The sequence below is a fragment of the Megascapheus bottae genome, chromosome 12 (genome assembly GCF_031878675.1).
Source record: "Megascapheus bottae isolate mThoBot1 chromosome 12, mThoBot2.hap1, whole genome shotgun sequence".
Classification (NCBI taxonomy): domain Eukaryota; kingdom Metazoa; phylum Chordata; class Mammalia; order Rodentia; family Geomyidae; genus Megascapheus; species Megascapheus bottae.
The window spans coordinates 47,875,560-47,895,997 of NC_143520.1; the positions used below are offsets into that span (position 1 = coordinate 47,875,560).

At 45.2% G+C, this 20,438-nt stretch overlaps 1 protein-coding gene across 1 annotated transcript in view; it reads left to right on the plus strand.

Moving 5' to 3' along the window:
- The window catches only part of Marco (macrophage receptor with collagenous structure), a 35,482-nt gene extending 22,047 nt beyond the window's left edge, over positions 1 to 13,435 (plus strand). The window contains exons 9-17 of the mRNA XM_090342936.1: positions 2,794 to 2,892; positions 3,004 to 3,039; positions 3,549 to 3,647; positions 3,732 to 3,794; positions 8,334 to 8,378; positions 9,865 to 9,963; positions 10,825 to 10,869; positions 11,456 to 11,632; positions 13,150 to 13,435. Of these exons, the coding sequence (XP_090199062.1) occupies positions 2,794 to 2,892; positions 3,004 to 3,039; positions 3,549 to 3,647; positions 3,732 to 3,794; positions 8,334 to 8,378; positions 9,865 to 9,963; positions 10,825 to 10,869; positions 11,456 to 11,632; positions 13,150 to 13,280 (794 nt within the window). The 3' untranslated portion in view covers positions 13,281 to 13,435. The remainder of the gene's footprint in view (positions 1 to 2,793; positions 2,893 to 3,003; positions 3,040 to 3,548; positions 3,648 to 3,731; positions 3,795 to 8,333; positions 8,379 to 9,864; positions 9,964 to 10,824; positions 10,870 to 11,455; positions 11,633 to 13,149) is intronic.
- Positions 13,436 to 20,438: the final 7,003 nt, after the last annotated feature.

Consider the following 20,438-nt stretch of genomic DNA (forward strand, 5'->3'; position numbering starts at 1 on the left):
CTCCCAACTTCCCTCTTCCACAGTGACCAGAACTTATTTAATGAGAAACCAGGGCTAGCATGTAGGCTAGGAGCAGTGAGCCACCCACTCCAAAGAGATGCTGGGGTTGACCTGGCTTTCCACCCTCATCCACAGAATGGCGCCATAGTGATCTTACTTTCTCCACGCCACCTCTCAGCCATAAGCGGAAAGTTCCGAATCAGAAGTAGTAGCTTTGATTTCTGGGTTGCAGTCTGGGACTGGTCCTTTCCCTGTGACATTGCCCTGCTTGTCAGTGGTCCAGCTGACCCTGACTGAGGATGAGCGCTATAGCTGTAGTGGAGCAGGCCAAACATTCTGAAAAGACCACAGGCAGAAGAGGGAGAGATTGCTATAGGTTCCCCAGTCTGGCACTGATCAATTGGCAACCACTGATGACCCCAGGAAATGAGTGCACAGTCCTCCACAGAATAAGGAACATGAAGCCTGTGGGACATTATGGCCTGATGCTTGACAGACAAATCTGTGTTGTTAATTATATATGGCCCTGGAATGATGCTGTATATACCCAAATGGCTCTTGGCAGAAAAACAAAAGATTTTACACTGTAGGCTAAGTCACAGCTCTGTACCCTTCTCCAAGTGGCCAATATCAGTCTTCACTTAGTAGCTCTCACTGCTGTGAGACCTCAGCTGCAAAAAGTTATTTTTCAAGTTGAATTTTTTCCTATTGAAAACTTATTTTTGTTATTTTATTATCATGTGTGTTGCTGTTTTTACTTTATTATTGTGCATGTGTGTTGTGTGTTGTGTGTGTGTGTTGTGTGTGTGTGTGTGTGTGTGTGTGTGTGCATGCTTGCATGCGAGGCCTGGGACTTAAACTCAAGGCCTGGGCACTGTCCCTGACCATTTTTGTTGAAGGCTAGTATTCTACAGCTTTACATTCAGCTTTTTTGGTGCTTAATTGAAAGTAAGAATCTTACAGCCTCCTGCCTAGGCTGGCTTTGAACTTCAATCCTTAGATCTCAGCCTCCTGAAAAGCTAGAATTATAGGCATGAGCCTGTAAGTAGTTATACAAGGGGGTTTCAATTCAACAGGTCAGTTTCTGAGTGCAATGCATCTTTATCAATGTCACATCTTCCATCATGCCTATGTCCTATCTACCAAGCCCATTTATCTCAGTTTTCCTATTTTCATTTTCACATACATTGAATATTAGTGAAAATGGACCTTTGTGAGGGTGTGTGTGAGTGTGAGTTTGTGTATATAGGTAGGTACTGGGGCTTGAACTTATGACCATATCTCTTTTGCTCCAGACTGATGTTCTACCACTTGAGGCACATCTCCATGTCTTTTATTCTGGTTAGATGGAAACAAGAATCTTATATTTTTTCTACCCAGGCTAACTTCAAATCACAATCCTCAGATTCCCAGCCTCCTAACTATCTAGGAATACAGATATGAGCCCCTAACACCCAGCTCAGGTTAATTACTTTTAATGGAGAGATAATATGCACATTTATAGGGTACAATGTGATACTTTGGTAGACATATGCATTATGTAATGAGCAACTCCAGATATTTTGGGTTATCTATCATCACACAAACATTGAACATTTCATGAGAACGAGAACTTCCATGCCCTTTGTGATTCATCCAACTGAATATTAACAGCAGCAACTGCTCATATCTAGAAAGCCTGCAACTCACTCCTCTCCAGTTCCACCTTTGCCAGGGATGAATGTTCTTTCTCACTGCATGGTCTCCCATCAAGAGACTCTGACCATTTGAGAAAGCTGACTCCCAAGCCTCAAAGTTCTGGCCCCCCCAAAACTGGATTTCTCTCCTCTTTGATCTTTATGTCCCTGTTCTTACTTTCCTGCATCATGCTGATGTCCTTTTCGGGACCAGTTTGTCAGAATTATAGAATAGAGCCATAAATCCCTTTAACAAATTTCATCCCAACTTATCTATTTAAGAGTCAAAAGGGTGGCTTTGGAGTAAGGACTTTCACCACACACTGGCTGTCCCTAGGGCTGAAGAGCTGGGCCTTTACCTCCAGCTGACAACTCACTAGATACCCAAGGTCCAGGGTGGGGAATGCTTCAGAGAGTATCCTGAATGGATGGCAGTGAGAGCCTCAAAGTCCATTCCCCAGCTCTCCTGCATCTTGGGGAGCAGCGCAGAGCTATATCCAGCTGGAGCCACCTCAATTACTATGCACCAGGCACTAGCAGGAGGGGGAGGAGGGAGCAATGGAGGACTCAGGAGAGGACAGGTTGGATGAGTCCAGAATGCTGATGACAAGGGAAAATTTGAGATTGTGGGTGCCAAGGAAGCCCATTTCTGAGCTCCTGGTGAACAAGAGCAGCATTCTTCCTCTCCACCAATGCCCTTTGCTAGTCTTGGCATTTGGGATCTGCTTTCTAGAATACTCAGATTTCACTTTGAGAGACTTTGAAAAATAATTCCCAGAAGGTTGCCAAACAGCACTTGTTTAACTTAGGCTGAGGTCTTGCCGGAAAGGACCAAGGTTTTGACTGGGGCCCTAGGAGCCTGGCTGCAAGACCTTCTACTGACCATCATTCATGCTCAGGCACCTGGCTAGTTTGATAAGAGTTTATATTTCTTCTCAGGGATGGCAGTGATTGGATCTGACACCTTTGACACCTTGTAGGAACCCAAGGAGACTTAGTTTGGAATTTGGTTACAATGCAAAATGTGTAATTGAGTGGGTCCACCGCCTCGGTGGTCCTGCTCCCCCACGCCTGATTCTGACTTTGTGATTTATTTTATTTTATTTTTATTTTTCAGGAAGCAAAGGGGACAGAGGCATGAAAGGAGACACTGGGGTGGTGGGCCCCCCTGGAATCGAGGGTAGGAAAGGTGACTCAGGGATGCCAGGTCCAGCAGGTAAGAGGCCATGTGGCTGGGACTATTCTCCTGTGGATATGCCCCCTTTTCCTTGGGCAAGCTGAGCCCAAAGGAAACATTGCTAAAAGTCCTTCTTCATTCAAACTGTAGGTTTGGCTGGATTTCCTGGAGCCAAAGGTGATCAGGGTAAGAGCTGAGGGAATCTGGGCATCATTCCAGGCTAGTGTCCCTGGCCAGAGTAATTGGGAGACCAACTTCACCATTGTGTGACACACACACACACACACACACACACACACACACCCCCCAATACTCAATACTAGAGCTTGAGCTCAGAGCCTCCAGCTCTCCCGTAGGTTTTTTTACCCAAGGTTTTTCACTTCAGCCCACACCTCCACTTTCAGATTTTCTTTTCTTTTTTCTTTTGGTGGGGGATCATGGGGCTTGAACTCTAGGCTGGGGCATTGTCTCTGAACTCTTAAGCTCAAGGCTACTGCCCTACCCCAAGAACCACAGCCCCACTTCCCGTTTCCTAGTGGTTAATTGGAGATCAGAGTCTCATGTTCTTTCATGCCTAGGCTGGCTTTGAACCACTGGCTTTGGGCTTGCTTTGCTAAGAGGATGAGTATGGGAATGGGACTGGTTAGGCCCCCTGCCTCCCACTTCCAATCCTAATGTCACCATTTCACTTTCAGGACTACGTGGAATGCCAGGTGTTCCGGGTCCTCCAGGTGCAGTGGGACCCTCGGGTGCCAAGGGGGAGCCTGGAAGCACTGGCCCTATTGGGCCAAGAGGTGAGGCCTGCATCCTTTATGGGGTGGGGTATCCCAACAGCTGTGCAGTCTAGTGCTTATGCGTCTGTGGTGTCTGTTGTCTAGGACATCCAGGGACTCCCGGGATTCCAGGAGCTTCAGGCTTGAAAGGAAGCAAGGGGGACACAGGTAACAGGGCCTGGGTAGGTTGGGGGGGGCAGTTTGCTTGAGATCTGGATATACAGGAGAGCCCATAGAAGAAAGCAGGTCTTCAGTATTCTTGCCTAAAGCTCCCTAATTAAAAGAGAGTAGTTTCTTCTGCTGGACTTTCTTAAATGCAGAGCCTCTAGGCTATTCTTTCTCTGCTCACAGTTCCTGGAGAGCCTTGAATGTCATGGCCAGATCTCCAATCTCGAGGAAGAGAGGAGATCCCGGCCCTGCTTTATACCTATGCACAATTTCCATACCACTGAGCTGACCTCAGTGTGGCCAACACTTGGATTTTGGAGGAATGTCCAAAACATTTCTTGCAGATTCTTTTGGGCAAGGAGGTGGGGATGGCAGGCCAGAAGCACGGGCCACACACTAAGGGAGGTCTTGGAGACTGTAAACCTTCATGTAACTTAGACTAAGCTATATATTGTCTGGTCAATGGAGTCTAGGTTATGAAGAATAATCATGCATTTAACCTAGGTTACATGTCATTGCATCAGTGTGTTCTACTGATCAACTTAACATGCTCATACATTGTGTTCATTTTATCTAGAAACTCCAGGCTACTGTGTTGCACACTGGACCCTCATGATGCCCCTCCCTCACTCCCGCCTTCCCTCCACAGGCTGGTACTGGAGACAGATGTTAGACACTCTCAGACTAGAAACTCTCAGGAGAATGAATGGCTTTGCTACATTTGAAAAGGCAGGCGAGAGTGAGGTGGGGAGGGCAGGATGGTGATAGAGCTGTGTGTGCCGAGGATCTCTTAGGACAATCAGCTTGGACCCCATCTTCTGCCAGAGTACAAGGTGATGCTATGCCAAATAGGCTGGATATCATCACCCCTGAGTTGGACTATAGACTCATTCCAGAGCTCAGCTTTCACAGTCCTAGCTGATTAAGTAGTTGATTAACTCATTCATTCATCATTGCCTCCTGGCAAAGCTTTGGCCTCTAGGCCTTCCTGGGTTTTCCTGGAGTTGTGAATTCCTTGAGCTGCTAGAGATTTCATGACAACTCAATGGAGTACACTCTCTGACTGGTGATATTTCTAGAAAGTTGCCAAAAGTCAAACAGCCCACATGGCATGCAGCTAGGGTTGGATCTAGGCTGAGATGACTTAGAGTCTTATCCACTATACTCTGCCATGGCAGTCTTCCTTTTTGGCAGCCTGGATCATAGGACTATTAAAAAACTTTCTCCCTCTGTCCAAGTTCAGAAAGGGTTGGAGCAGGAGTGATAGCTTTCCCCATTCAGAACAGGAACTGTCAAGTTCTCAGCCCTATAATAGTTCTTAGTAACTTCCTCAGATTCCATACCAATTTTCCTACAAATCACCAAGTCTGTGGTGTATCTATTGAGTACCTTTATGGAGTTTCCTGTCAACCTGTCCAAGTGAGAGATATCAGCTAGTCTAAGTGTAGGGGTTTACTCCTTAACTCTAGCTGCCCAAGGAAACATGATGAAGTATAAATACATAATTACTATAAAAGGGTTATAGCTATATAAGTCATCATGAATATAAATTTTTTGGATGGACAACGTCAGCCCTTCGCATTGATGAATTATATTTTAAATTTAGGACATACATAACAATCAGATGATATAAAATCAAATACACCACCTACCAAATGGATTGTGTTTATCAAAGAGCAGTTGGTTGACAGGACAAAGGGGATCCACTAGGACCTCTCAAGAGGGAATTCCCACAAGGTCATAATTCTGCTGGAATCATAAGCTAATGAATTTCAGGAAAGATTAGATTTGAAGGTTTTTGGATGATTAGGGAGATGGGAGCACCCAGACTCCTGATCCTAGACGATTTTGCCACCCATCAATGTCAGAACATTGGTATTCCCCAAACAAAAGTTACCATGGTGATTGCCCAGTTTGGATATATCCAGCTTCATTTTCAAATGGATACATTTCCCATTTTGTAAATAAAATCATTAATCTCTCAAGAGACACTCTAGATGATTAGAATGAAAACAGAGAAATTAATGGTGTGTTGACTTGACCTAGATGACAATTAGATTTTATTGTTGTGCATTAATTACAAAAAATAAGAGGTTCTTTTATTACTACCAGTGCCTCAGGACCAGGCACTGTGCTCAAAGCTTGTGGCTCCCATGGTCTTATTTCCTCTCTGTACATATCAGCTTATTCTCACTACTTTGTAGCCAAAGAAACAAAGGCTCATGGGAAAACCCTTGGCCCACACACAGGCTCTCAGAATACATAGGCTGTGGGAGCTCATTCCAAAATCAGAGTCTAAAATTATGCATGTCAATATTTTGTTGTATGGAATAACAGCATTTTATTGTATAGGATAATATAGAGTATAATCCAAAAGAAATCTAGGTTACCCTTTCCTCTATCTGACTCTACCAATGAGTGACTGATGGGTAAATTCCGATTCAGTTACCATAATGCTACTTCTATCCCTTAGCCACACTCCAACTCATTTAGAACCAATTATCTCTTTGTGCCTCATGCGGGAGGAGAGGCCTCTCCACTGACAGAAGAAAATAAAATTTCATTCATTCTGAGGGGAAACATTCTCCACACTTGACTAAGTAAGAAGCTATACTTAGCAAAACTTTCTCTTAGGGCTGGGAGTGTGGCTTAGTGGTAGAGTTCTTGTCTATCATGCACAAAGCCCTGGCTCGATTCCTTGGTACCACATACACAAAAAAAGCCAGAAGTGGTGCTATGGCTCAAGTAGTAGAGAGCTAGCCTCGAGCAAAAGAGGCTCAAACAGTACCCAGTCCTTGAGTTCAAGCCACAGGATGGGCAAAACAGAAAACCAAAAACTTTCTCCCACCTGGTAGAAACAAGTTTCTGTCAAATCCCCCAAACCCAGCTTTTCCAGCTTTTGCTCTTTTTTTCTTTTCTTTTGTCAGTTCTGGGCTTGAGGTCAGGGCCTGAGCACTGTCCTTGGACTTTCTCAAGGTTTAGAGCTCTACCACTTGAGCCTCAGCATCATTTCTGGCTTTTTCTAGGTATGTGGTACCAAGGAAATGAACCCTGGCTTTTGTGCATTCTAGGCCAAACTCCTGGCCCCAGCTTTTGCTCTTTTAAAAGCCTGGGAAATTGCTGGTGTGGTTGCTCATGCCTGTAATCCTTACTACTCAGGAGGCTAAGATTTGACGATCAAGGTTCAAAGCCAGCCCAGGCACAAAAGGACCTGAGACTCTTATCTCCAATTAACCTCTAGAAAATGGGAAATGGGGCTTAGCTCAAGAGTAGCATGGTAGCCTTGTGCTAAAGAGCTCAGGGACAGCGCCCAGGCCGAGCTCAAGCCCCATGACCCACAAAAAAAAAAAAGGGCTTGGAAAGAAGCTGGGCCCAGTGGCCTATAATCCTAGTCACTGAGGTCTGAGGATTGTAATTCAAAGCTAGCTTGGACAGGAAAGTTCATGCGACTCTTATCTCCAATTAACCATCAAAAAGCCAGAAGTGGAATGGTGTTGGCTCAAATAGTGGTGTGCTAGGCTTAAGCAAAAGAAGCTTGGGATAGCACCCAGATCCAGAGTTCAAGCTTGCAGGAACTGAAAAAAAAAATGAGTGACCCTTAAACTTGATAGGCTATGATGTTGCTCAGAGAGCAAATTATAATCTGTAATTCCTAGCAGGGTTCAGGGGACTGTAACTTTCCATGAAAGCTTGTACAATAAAGAGGTGAATGGGTAGAAAGAAGGAAGGAAGCAAAAAGGAAGGAAGAAGACAAGAAGTGAAGGAAAGACCTATGGAATCAGTGTTAGTATGCACATTATTGCTATTATTCCTCTTTCTCTCTCTTTCCTGCCCTCCCTGCCTCCCTTCCCTTAGTTTTTCTGCTCAAGGCTGGTGCTCTACCACTTGAGCCACAGCTCCACTTCTGGATTTATTTTGGTGGCTAATTGAAGAAAAGAGTTGCAGACTTTTCTACCCAATGTAGCTCAAACTATGATCCTTAGATCTCGGCCTCCTGAGATGATGATGATGATGATGACGATGATGATGATGGTAATGATGATGGTGATGATTACTGTTTTTCTATTTTCCTGAACATGAGACCTTTTACCCACATTGATCCTTACCCATATCAGAACACCAATAAATAGCCCAGGAAATACTTGTGGAACATCTACTCCAATGCCACTAGTGGCTATTAAGTCCTTTGAAATCAAAAGACTTTATGTATTATCTCTCATTTTTCCTCCATAATATCTCTTGGTTAGCAAGATCCAAGGTCAGGTTACTGATGAGCAGAGAGGCCAGCCTCTGAGACTGGGGGCTATGTGCCCCCAAATTCCATTCAACACATTGTTATTGGGCTCTGGCATACTCACTTCCATTTTGCTGCAGCCTGTTTCTTTTTTTGCTCTACTGATGAGTCTTAAACAACCACAGAGAACCAATGTACCTTTCCATCCACATTAATCACGCAAAAGGTAAAGGGTGTCGAAGATTAAAAGTGTCTAATATTGAAGTTTTATTATCTTCTCTCCCTTTTCTTTGTTTTTATCATAGGAGTCCAAGGACAGAAGGGAACAAAAGGAGAATCGGGAGTCGCAGGTAAAGGACTGGCTTCATTTTAATTTCTCGGGATGATGATGGGAAGGCCTGCGTGCTTGGCTGTTGACTTTGAATGCACAGCAGTGACCTTCTTCCTGAAGTTAGGCTGAGACTCCAGGACTTCATTGTCCAAATCTCTAATCTTCCCAAGGAAAACAGGGGATGGCAGGAACTCACTTCCCAAGAAATGGAAGAAGTGAGATAGGGTTCGGGATGACAAAGGCTAAATAAAGATGTCAGGATTGCTGGAGCTGTAGGTGCTGGCTTTGGGCTGTGTCCTTCCATAGAGGAGGGCATCTCCATCTCTGTTCTAGTCTGTTCTTCCCCACATCTCATGTCCACAAGCTCTTGCCCTTCTCCTCCTGGTAGGGTATCATCATCATCATCATTATTACTATTATTATTTCTACTATTACCATCTTGGTCTCTTCAGCCCTAAGCTTGACACCTATTATGTAATATTTCTATCTTCTCAGACAGTGCATCCTGATCCTCACAAGTACTATTTTTAATCATTTTTATTACTGTCACTAAACACTGGAGGTAGGTCACTTTATTGAGGAAAGAGATGATTGAGTCCATTGTTTCTGAGAATTCAAGGGCATCGTGCTGGCTTCTGATCAGCCATGGTGAAGGCTGGTGTTGCCTGGCATCATAATTGTAAGAATACACGTAGAAAGGAGAGATCACATCACTAGAGGGGAAGCCAGAGGCTGAGGGCCCTCCTCTGCCTCTACAGGCAGTGCCCCAACTGCCTGTAGAGTGCCTCCGGACTTCCCACCAAGCACCTCTTCTCCAAGACCCCCATCCCTCCCACCTCACCACACTGAAGATCACACCAAGCTCCCAATACACACACCCTTGTGGGACACACTCAAACTGCATTTAAAGCACATTAAGTGCTAAAACAAGGTTCTAGAACAATCTTTCCTTCCTTAGGTTCTGCCCCTTCCTCTGCTTGAGTTTACTAAAGGAAACACAGAGGCCTGCCATTAGTCTAGTAAATTCCTTCAAAGTAGCCAGAACTTCCACAAAATTATGAATCTCCTGAGAGCCAGCAACTTCTGGAGCTCTGCCAGCCACTCACACCTGCAACATTGCAATAAGCATTAATGTGGAAGTTGGAAAACCAAAATTGACCCCAGATAGATGGAAGATACTGGTTAAGTGTTTGCACAACCCATCCCTACAGTAGTTATGCATCTGTCACTCATTAACCAGCAAGACCCTCCTGGCTCTCAGGTGGCTGAGATCTGAGGATCTCGATGCAAAGCCCAGCAGGCAGCCAAGTCCATGAGACTCTTATCTCCAATTAATCGCCAGAAAACCAGAAGTGTACCTATGGCTCAAAATGGTAGATTGCTTGCCTTGAGTAAATAAGAGCTCAGAGACAGCACCCAGGCCCCGAGTATATTCCCCACAACCAAAAAAAAAGGAAGTAGAGCACACATAACACATATTGATGGGGTGGACTTTATGTTCCCAGGCCCTGCAGGCATAAAGGGAGAAATGGGAAGGCCTGGGGCATACGGTCACCAAGGAGTCCCTGGGCCAGCTGGCCAGAAGGGAGAACCAGGACAGAAAGGTAAGGCTTCGGACATGTATTTCTCTGGAGACAGGCTGTGTTTAAGGGATAGGGGAAGGGGCCGGGAGTTTGGCCTAGTGGTAGAGTGCTTGCCTAGCATGCACGAAGACCCAGGTTCAATTCCTCAGTACCACATATATAGAAAAAAGCCAGAAATGGTGCTGAGGCTCAAGTGGTAGAGCTCTAACCTTGAGAAAGTCCAAGGACAGTGTTCAGGCCCTGAGTTCAAGCCCACAACTGGCAAAAAAAAAAAAAAAGAAAATAATCACTAAGAAGTGTCAGTTAAATAATGAGCTCTTGACAATTTACCACCTAATCTGCATTGTTAAGGGATAGGGGAGGTGGGGGAAGTTTCAGAACCCAAACAGGTGGAAATTTGTTTCTTCAGTTGGCAAGTTATTTGCTGGGAATGATCCAGGGCCCAGAAAATGGCATGAACAAGGAAGAGCACAGACCTCATCTGTGCCCTGCCCTCTTACCCCAGGCAGTAGCCACAACAGACTGTATCTTTCTATGAAGATGCCCTATCCTACACAATGTTGCTGAGCTGGAAAATGTCCCTCAGTCAGGCACTGGTAGCTCATGCCTGCCATCCTAGTTACTCAAGAGATCTGGAAGATCACAGTTTGAAGCCAACCCAGTCAGAAAAGGCCAGGAGACTCCATCTCTACAAGAACCAGCAGAAAGCTGCAGGCCTGGATCAAGGGGCATTCAGTCCCTCCCATTCCAAGTGTCAGGCAGAGCTGAAGTAGATACACTTAACTTCCCATGTTGCTATCTTCTTGTTCATGGAGGACAAAGGAGGGTGATCAGGCCCTGGTGGTTTTTTTTCTCAAACTGTGTGTTTTCACCTCACTGCAGGATCTTCTGGTCAGCAAGGAGTAAAGGGTGAAAAGGGCCAAACAGGTAAGGAACATTTCTGTTTCCTTTCATTTGTACTTTCAAGTTACTTCTGTTTGGGAAATTTTAGAGTGTTTGGGGAGAGGTCTTACTTCCCAGAGCAGTTCCTCACCGCTAGAAAAGCATTAGACTCCTGTCTTAAATAAGCCTTCTTGTGGCACAGTCTGAGAGCCACAAGAAGAGCCTCCCTCCTCCATCCCACTTCCTCGCTCCCTTCCTTCCTCCCTCCTTTCCTTCCTTCCTCCACCCCTTCATCTCTTCTTCCACTCTTTTCTTCCTTCTTCCCTTCTCTGTTTTCATCTTTTTTTCCCCTCCACAACACTCAGCAAGATGTGTTCAATGGGACTTGCACGAACAGCTGTGCACAGAGACCTCAGCTCCTGTGGCAAGGTGCTCAGAGTCCTAAGTGTATGTAGGCTGTAACTGGGTTGTACTAGTGTCAGTCAGCCAGTGGGACTGTTATACAGCCATGGTAGGTAAGCTGGAAACCACCTTTTCCATAGCTGCAGAAACTATAGAAACTAAGCAAGAAGAATGGGCACTGGCAGCCACCTGGGTTCTTTCTCATCTGTCACATGCATGCGTTGTCTAGGCACATTGTCCTTGCCTGTCAGAATTGTGGGTTCTAACACCCGAGGTCGGGCTGAAATTTTCTATGCCAATAACTGGGGGACAATTTGCGACGATGACTGGGACAACTCAGATGCCACTGTCTTCTGCCGCATGATGGGATTCTCCAGTGGCCGAGCCCTGAGCAATTATGGAGGTGGTAAGTGACCAGAATCCCTCTAGTATCTCTTTCCTGGAGGCACCGAGGATGTGGGTTGACACCCTTTGGTAGCAGGTATGGCTAGGGTTAAGGGAAAAGTATTGATGCAAGCAACCTACATGTACTATAGCTCCAGGCTTGGTTATCCAGGTGAAAGGTGTCATCTTGTCACCAGTGGTGATGACAGTGAAGGCCTCACAGGGAGGGCTCTGCTGGTCTGTTTTCCATCTGACTTGAGTCAGGATCTATCCCATCTTGGAGTTCAAATGCTGTGTGGTTAAGGGTGTTGGCAAGGTGGAGATAGGATGGATTTCCATAGAAGGAGGAAAAGACAAGAGGGCAGACTGGAGTCTAGAACCCTGAGTTGCTTGGCTGGGATCACTGTTAAAGATTAGAGGAAGGAAAAAAAAAGAATTTGGAGTATGGACTTATTAAAATCAATCTGGAAGTTGATGACATAGCTTGAACAGTAGAAATTCTGCCAAGCTAACTAGAATCCCTTAGTTCAAACCCAACTACTTTCAAAAAATAAAAGTTAGGGATGGGCACATGGCCTAGTGGTAGAGTGCTCGCCTAGCATGCACAAAGCCCTGGGTTCAATTTCCCGGAACCACATACATAGAAAAAGTCAGAAGTGGTGCTGTGGCTCAAGTGGCCTAGTGCTAGCCTTGAGCACTGTCCAAGGACAGTGCCCAAGCCCTGAGTTCAAGCCCCAAGACTAGCAAAAAAATAATAAATAAAAATAATCTATTATTTAATATCAATTTGGGGACAATGTCTAGGGGTGCTAAATATCCATTTATATATGTCTCTTTTTTTCCCTTTCAACCTCCAGCAAAAGACTTAAATCCCAAACCAGGCCACTTTCCTCAGCTGTAGGAACTCCCCAGATGCTCACTCCCCTACCCACTCTACTGGATTCAAAAAAGCCCTCAAAGTGCATTCCCCCTCCAAAAAACGAAGTCTAACTGTAATCAAATAACCTACTTTCAATTACATCAGAGGAAGGGTTGGGAGTGGTGTAGAGATCTCAATGTCTGGGGAGATACAAAAGAAGATGCATGGCAGTGAGACAGCAGGCAGGAGCCTTTCTAGTGTGTGGATTAAATATTAACTAATTGGATAGCAACAGGTGTGGGAGTGCATACCTGTAATCCCAACTATCCAGGAGGCAGAGATCGAGGTTCAAGCCCAACATGAACAAAATTTATGAGACCGAATCAAAAACTAAATAAATAAAATGAAAAAAAAAAGGCTAGGAATGTGGATCAAGTGCCTAGCAAGTGCAAAGCTGAGTTCAACCCCCAGTTCTGTCAACAAAAAAATTAAAAAGATAAATATTTGGTAAGCTTTAATTCAAAGACGAAGAATAAAGAGAGAAGAGGGACCTTCTGAGGGACCACACTAACTTTTAGCCTACTAGCTTGAGTGGGTATAAGAGATCCTATACTCCTGCAGCAGCTTCCAGATACAACCCTGACTGTAATCCTGTCTTCTCTTCCCCCTTGCTCCTTTAGGTTCTGGGACCATCTGGCTAGACAATGTTGCGTGCTCTGGGTCAGAACTGAGCCTATGGGAGTGTAGGAAGAGTATCTGGGGCAATCACAACTGCAATCACAGTGAGGATGCAGGCGTCGAGTGCATGTAAGCTTGGAGCGCTGAGTTCATTGATCTGTCATCCAAGTGTCCCTGGGTTTTACTTAAATGGGGCAGGAAAGAAAAGGTTCTCTGCAGTTTCCCTGTGACTGACTGGGGCAACTTCTATACAAGGCTCATTAATAAAGCTTACAGTTATACCTGTTATTGGCAGTGGCTAATAACTAGTACCCCTGTCTCTATCACTGTGCCTTCCAGTTCACCCTGTTCTAGGCCACTCAGAGCAGAGAGACAGTCTCAGCTCACAGAGCCAGTCATTCGGTTCCTCTCAGAGCACACTCCAGCCAGCAGGGGGCAGTCATCACATTGTTGGTCGGCCAGTACATAAAGAGGTTGACCCATGGGTGGCACAGTGTGGCAACACTGGATAAGTCTGCTTGTACCTTTTCTGCCCGAAGATTAGTTTCTGTTAGGAAATCCCTAACAACAGGTGCTTTCATTGGATTTATCTTCCCAGGTAGGGGCTCAGGAAATAGTTATTGACTAAATGACCAGATTAAACCAGCAAGGTACAGAGGACATGTCTTGTGTGAGCAGGCTAGCTCCTGTCTCCCTCATCAGTACTCTGTGACCCGTACACTCTCTCTTTTGATGTGCACTATCCTAATACAATCTCACCCATTCTTCCTCCCTCCTTCCCTTTCTTCCTTCCTTCATTTTCTCCTTCCTTCTCTCTTATTCCCATGAGAGCTGGGAGCTGGCAGAGTGAGTTGAGATCACTTTCTCTTGACAAGGAAGGGGGCTCAACACCTTGAATGATCTTGTAAACTGCTCAAGGTCAATTGCAAATGGCAGAGCCTAAGTGAAAACTCCAGAAGGAGCAGGTGGAAGCATCCAGAGGTAGAGTAGCAGAAGTTAATGCTTAGCACCTAGAGGCAGAGAGAATCTTCCCACCAAGACACAGAATCAGCAAGGTTCAGAGGCCAAAGCTGGAGAGTCCCACTCCTGAGCCAGGGTAACAGGAGGGAGACAGGCAGGCTTCAGTCCCTAAAGGAAGGCAGGAAGCTGTCTGTGATCAGCTGCAGCACCTCACAATGATACCCCTTACCTGGCACAGGGAACGAGGTGTGGAAAGTTCAGAGAGGAAGACACCCAAAGCCCCGTCAGGGCTCCTGGATTCATTGCATGTTTGACAAATGACAAATGTGTGATGAGGACACTGAAGCGCATTCATTGTCTTCTGAAACCTTGGTGTCTGTTCCAAAGTGATGTTTACCTCTAGAAGGCTAAGACAGCCACTGCTCAAAATAATGTCATCCTACCATCAAATCTCAAAGCTGACTTCCCAAATCCTCCTGTAGAGACAGACTCAGGAAGAACAGGGTAGAAAGCAGAAAGGGCTTTCCAAGTTTTTCATCTAGCTTGAGAAGTGAAAACAGGAAGAACCTGCATAATACATATCAAAAGAAGATGGAAAAGGAAAGTGACGGGGCAAAAATCAAGGGAAGGACACTGCTTGAACTTTCTACCCCAGTCCCTGATCTTCTTTTCCTATCCCAGGATCCCTTCTGAGTGATGGGTGGGATAAAGGGGCTTTCCCCTCCCAGGAAAGACCAATTCCTGCCTGGAGAAGCCCTTCCTCATCTCTGCAGATACTTAGATCCTACAAAGATACCTTCCTACTGAAGCTACAATGGGAGAATGCTCAGAAACACATTGATGACATGGTGCTGTTTGATGCCAACATCTATAACTGGCAAGCCAGGCTAAATTTTTTTAAATTTATTTTTTATTGTAATGCATAGAGGGATTACAGTTACATTCGCCAGATAGTAAGTACATTACTTCTCACACATGGATATACCTTCTCATGTTTTTGTCCCCATTTCCCTCCCTCCACTCCAGGCTAGACTTCTTCATTATAATTTCCACATCTCTTACTCTTTATTCACTGTATGCTTATTGAATTTCAGCCTCAGAAAAGGCTCAGTCCAGCCCTTTCTTTCCATGTTTCCCTTAGACAATTCTACAGTATTTCCAAGCTGGGTACCCATGACACATGCCTGTGGTCTTAGCTACTCTGAAGGCTGAGATCTGAGCATTGCAGTTCTAAGACAGCCTGGGCAGGAAAGACCTCGAAACTCCTATCTCTGGTTAAGTACTGAAAGGTGGGAAATGGAGCTCTGGCTCAAGTAACAGAATAACAGCTTTAAGTGAAAAACTGAAGGGACAGTGCTCAGACCCTGAGTTCAGGTCCCAGTGCTGGCACACAAACACACACATACACAAATCTAAATGAGCAGCATCCTGAATGAATGATTGAACAAGTGAGCAAATGATGGATGATTGCTCTATCTGGCCTGTAGCATCTGTGGACTGAGACTGCTGCCCAGCCATTCCTCTGCCACTCCTTAGTATTGTCCCTAAAACTCATACCTGGTGAAATTCATGTCAGCGGTAAGCTTTATGTACCAAGTCCAGTCCCAGGGTGGGCCTTGCTGTCATGATGCTCTCCACGTGACCAAAACAGTCCCACTCTACCTTTCTGCAGAGGCAACTCCAATCTTGTCTTTTGTAGTTTTCTTTTGGGGGGGGGTATTGTTTGTTGTTTTGCCAGTCGTGGGGCCTGAGCACTGTCCTTGGGCTTTGTCAAGGCTAGAGCTCTACCACTTAAGCCACAACACCACTTCCAGCTTTTTTCTATGTATGTGGTACCAAGGAATGGAACTCAGGTTTTCATGCATGCTAGGCAAGCACTCTATCACTAGGCCAAACTGCTGGCCAGTCTTTTATGTTTTAAAGTCAGCTTTCGAAATGTTATAGAGGCCCAACTTTCCTTAGGTATATGGTAAATTTTAACATGCCCATTTCCTGCAGTCTCAACATCCACGATGGGATAAGAACTCCCCACCGGGACAGGCAGAGGCACTACAGCAGGGTTGCCCCTGCTTTCATCTTCCTCTTTTGTCCCAGTGACTAACCTAGCAGTGTTCAAGGGTACCAAGGAAATCTCCGTGTTGTATAATCTCCAGTGCTTGCCCAGGGATCAGGCTCACTCCTTGCTCCCAATCAACCTACTTCATCTCCTCATGGGGATCCTGATCCCTCTCAACTCCCACTCTGTGGCCCTCTCAGTGTGCAGAGGCTGGCTCCCCAGGATCTGTGAGTTTCAGGTGTCCGTACAGGACAGGTCACCTTCTGAAAGATCAAAGAATACAAGGGCATCACATCACACAAATAGCAAACTGAGTTTCTCTGAGGTTCAGTGGTGTGCAATGTTTTCTTCATAGTCTCAAAACATCCCTATCCATGGGCTCAGCGTTCAGGAGTTCAGCCAATCATGGATCAAAAGTATTCAGGCCAGGCACTTGTGGCTTGTGCCTGTAACCCTAGTTAGTCAGGATGCTGAGAACTGAAGACTATAGTTTGAAGCTAGCCTGAGCAGGAAAGTCCATGAGACTCTTATCTCAAAAAAAAAAAAAAAAGCCCAAAGTAGATGTGTGTCTCAAGTGGCAGAGCACTGGTTCTGAGCAAAAAGATCGGGGACAATATTAAGTTCCTGTGTTCAAACCTCAGGACTAAAAAAAAGTAGCAACTTTCATAGCACTTCCATTTTGCTAGGTATTCTAAATCATGTAGAAAATTAAACCATATGAGAACATTTATATAGTGTCTATGCTTAGAGCACACCCTATTACTTTAGTGTGCGTGTGTGTGTGTGTGTGTGTGTGTGTACTGAGCCACACCTCCACTTCTGGCTTTTTGCTAGTTAACTGAAGACAAGAGTCTCAGAGACTTTCCTTCCCATTCTGGTTTTGAAGCTCAATCCTCATCTATGAAGCATGAAGAAAGGAAGGAGAAGGAAAAAAGTTACACCAGTATAGTGACTTTTGTGCTTTTGGCACATTTTGGAGACCAAGGAACACTGGCTGTCATTAGAATAGCTTCTGACTCGAAGCTTCACCCAAATAGCTTCCTCCCTGCCACCTGCCTCTCCAACATCCACTCCCACTTGAGGCCTGATTGGAATTGTATTTCTTCTAGGAAAGCTTGTTGATTGCTCTCACTCCAACAAATGTTTCCTTTCTCTGAATGTATCTAGCCTCTCCAGGTAAGGTAAAAGAGAGAAGGGCCAGAGCTAAGGTTGGTTGTGGACTCATTGTGTGGCTTCCTCCATGCTGGCTGCATTGTATTTGTGCCCAGTAACACTGCTCAATTTCTCCACTCCAACCCTGAGTGGAAATTTTTTTTATTATAAGCTCTGTTTCTTTTTTGAACTCATCTTCAGGTGTTGTAGCTCTGATGCTTTGTCGGTTTGCCTGGCTTGAGGAGACATTCAGAAGGCAGTCATGGTTGCAGAATGAATATTACAGCACATAGAAACCAGGATTATTACTATTGCACAGGAACCAGGCTCACCTCAGAGACCTATTCCAAACCCGTGGGAATCCACAGACCATCCAAACTTCAGTAATTTGTTCAAACATTGGTCAGTTTCTCCCTGGTGGTTGGGTGAAAGAAGCCAAGTCCCAGAAATATAAATCATCTATTTATAATCAAAGCGACACTAATTTTAAGAGGGTAAAAAGCTTTAAAACTAAGATAGATAGATAGATAGATAGATAGATAGATAGATAGATAGATAGATAGATAGATAGATATAGATAGATTCATCATTACAGTAAAAATAAATGCAAAAGAAGAATGTGCATTTGCATGTCAAATTGGCAATTTGTGCTGGGCACACAATTTGAGCTGTGGCTCACATCTGTCATTCTAGCTACTCAGAAGGCTGAAATCTAAGGATTCAGATCTGGTTCATGATAGACCAGGCAGACAAATCTAAGAGACTCTTATCTCCAATTAACCAGAAAATGCTGGAAGTGGAGGTGTTGCTTAAGTAGTACAATGCTAGCCTTGAGAATAAAAACTAAGCCAGAGTACAAGGGTCCTGAGTTCAAGCCCAAGTACCAACACATACACAAAATAATTGACAAGTTACCTCAGGGATGCCGGTGTTCGAGGTGGTAACAGGCACTGTTACCCACTGGGAATAGAAAGCAAAATGGATTTTGAGTGGGGGAGGAGAAGTTTGGCATGATGTCACTCCAAGCATTCTGAAACGTGAACAAAATGTCACTGTGATGGCACACCATTGCAGCACAGCAAATGCCAGCAGGATTTGGGAGGTTATTATTTTCTAATCACCCTCTGCCTGGGCAGATCATCTGAGACTGGCTGATTAGGCCTGGTTCTACCTCCAGCCACAATTCAAGCACAGGTCTTCTTGGTCCTTCTTCCTGAAGCTGTCTTCTGGTGACAGTGGATGAGATGACAATTGGGAACTCATCAATAACTCCTTTTTTTTTCTGTTGATTGTGGGGCTTGAACCCAGGAGCCTGGGCACTGTCCCTATACTCTTTTGGCCCAAGCAAGTGCTCTATCAGTTTGAGCCATGGCACCACTTTCAATTTTCTGGTGGTTAATTAGCACTAAGAGTCTCATAGACTTTGTGTTGGCTTTGAGCTGTGATCCTCAGATCTCAGCCTCCTGAGTAGCTAGGATTACAGGTGTGAGCCTCCAGCTCCCAGCTAATAACTCGTAAGACCAGGGTCAGATGAGGCTCATTGTCACTTCTGTTCACATACCATCAGTCAAAGCCAGGCACACAGCCAACCTCAAATCAAAGTCAGGGAAGTCAACTTCATTTCCAATGGGGACCAAGAGTCACTTAGCCAAGGGCAGGGATGGGAAGAGGGAAGAATCCGTCAGTAAGGCAGCTTGAATCTGTGTCTTCTGGAGCATCATTCGGAGTTGTGTCTGGTCAAGTCACAGCCTTGATGTCAAAAATCCAACACCCTGGGCTGGGAGGTTGGCCTAGTGATAGAGTGCTTGCCTAGTATGCACGAAGACCCAGGATCGATTCCTCGGTACCATGGTACTACATACGTAGAAAAAAGCCACAAATGGTGCTAGTGCTCAAGTGGTAGAGCTCTAGCCTTGAGAAAAAGAACCAAGGACAGTAGTGCTCAGGGCCTGAGGCCAAGCCCAGGACTGGCAAAAAAAAAAAAATTACTGGAAGAAATATAAGGAAACTCACCAAAATATCTTTGGAAGTAAGATTAGGGTTGATTTTTCTTTTTTTCTTTCTTTAAAAATATTTCCCCTCTGGGCATGGTGGTTCACACCTGTAATCCTAGCTACTCAGGAAGCTGACAGCTGAGGATCAAGGTTCAAAGCCAGCCAGGGCACAAAAGGACCTGAGACTCTTATCTCCAATGAACCTCTAGAAAACAGGAAGTGGGGCTTGGCTTCAGGGTTGGGCGGTAGCCTTGAGCTGAAGAGCTCAGGGACAGGACCCAGACCGAGTTTAAGCCCCATGACCCACCACCACCACCAAAAAAAAAAAAGTGCCCTGTGATTTTGTCTGGCTACTATGAAATCATGGGACTTTTTTGGTGTTCTAACATGTCCAGCGTGTATTTATCACAAGGTTTATTAAATAAAGCAATAAAAGTACAAGACATATCATCAACGAAACTAAAATATGATCTTCCTGAGCTCAGACTCTCGGCTGTCCCCCTCCCTGAGTCTGCTACATGTCCTGGAAATCCATTGTGTGGGAGTTACAGGGCTCAGAGAAAGCCCCTTGTTAGGTGAAGAGAAATGGGCCACAGCTAGGGGAGATAGGCAATGGGGCTGATATTTTGTAACGCAAGACAGTAAATCCTGCTTGTATGTTGATGAGAATGGCCTGGAAAAGAGTGAGAAATTAATATTTCTGAGCAGAGGGTACATACAATATAAGGAGTCTTTATGAGGACTAGAGGGCAAAAGAGTCTTAGTATTTGATTCCTTTGCAGCAGGAAGAAAGGAAAAGCAGGAATAAACACACACGCAGTCACCGGTGGAGCTGGTGGTGGGAATATGAAGCGCAGGGAAGTGCTCAGATTAGGTCTGTGCTCCCTGAGGACAATAACAGGATGGCTCCTGAAGTGAGGGGAGGGGAAGGGACAGCTGCCCTGGAGGATCTGCTTTAAAATAGGGGGGTGCTTTGCTGCCTTGATCGGAAATGTCAGAAGTAGTCAGGAAGCCATTCACTGAGGGCTTGTCCCTGGCCAGGCTCACAGCACCTCCTTCAGGCCGCAGATACTGTGGGGCCCATTGTGTGTGGGGGGAACTATGTGTTCAGGTCCCACCGCAGGTGAGT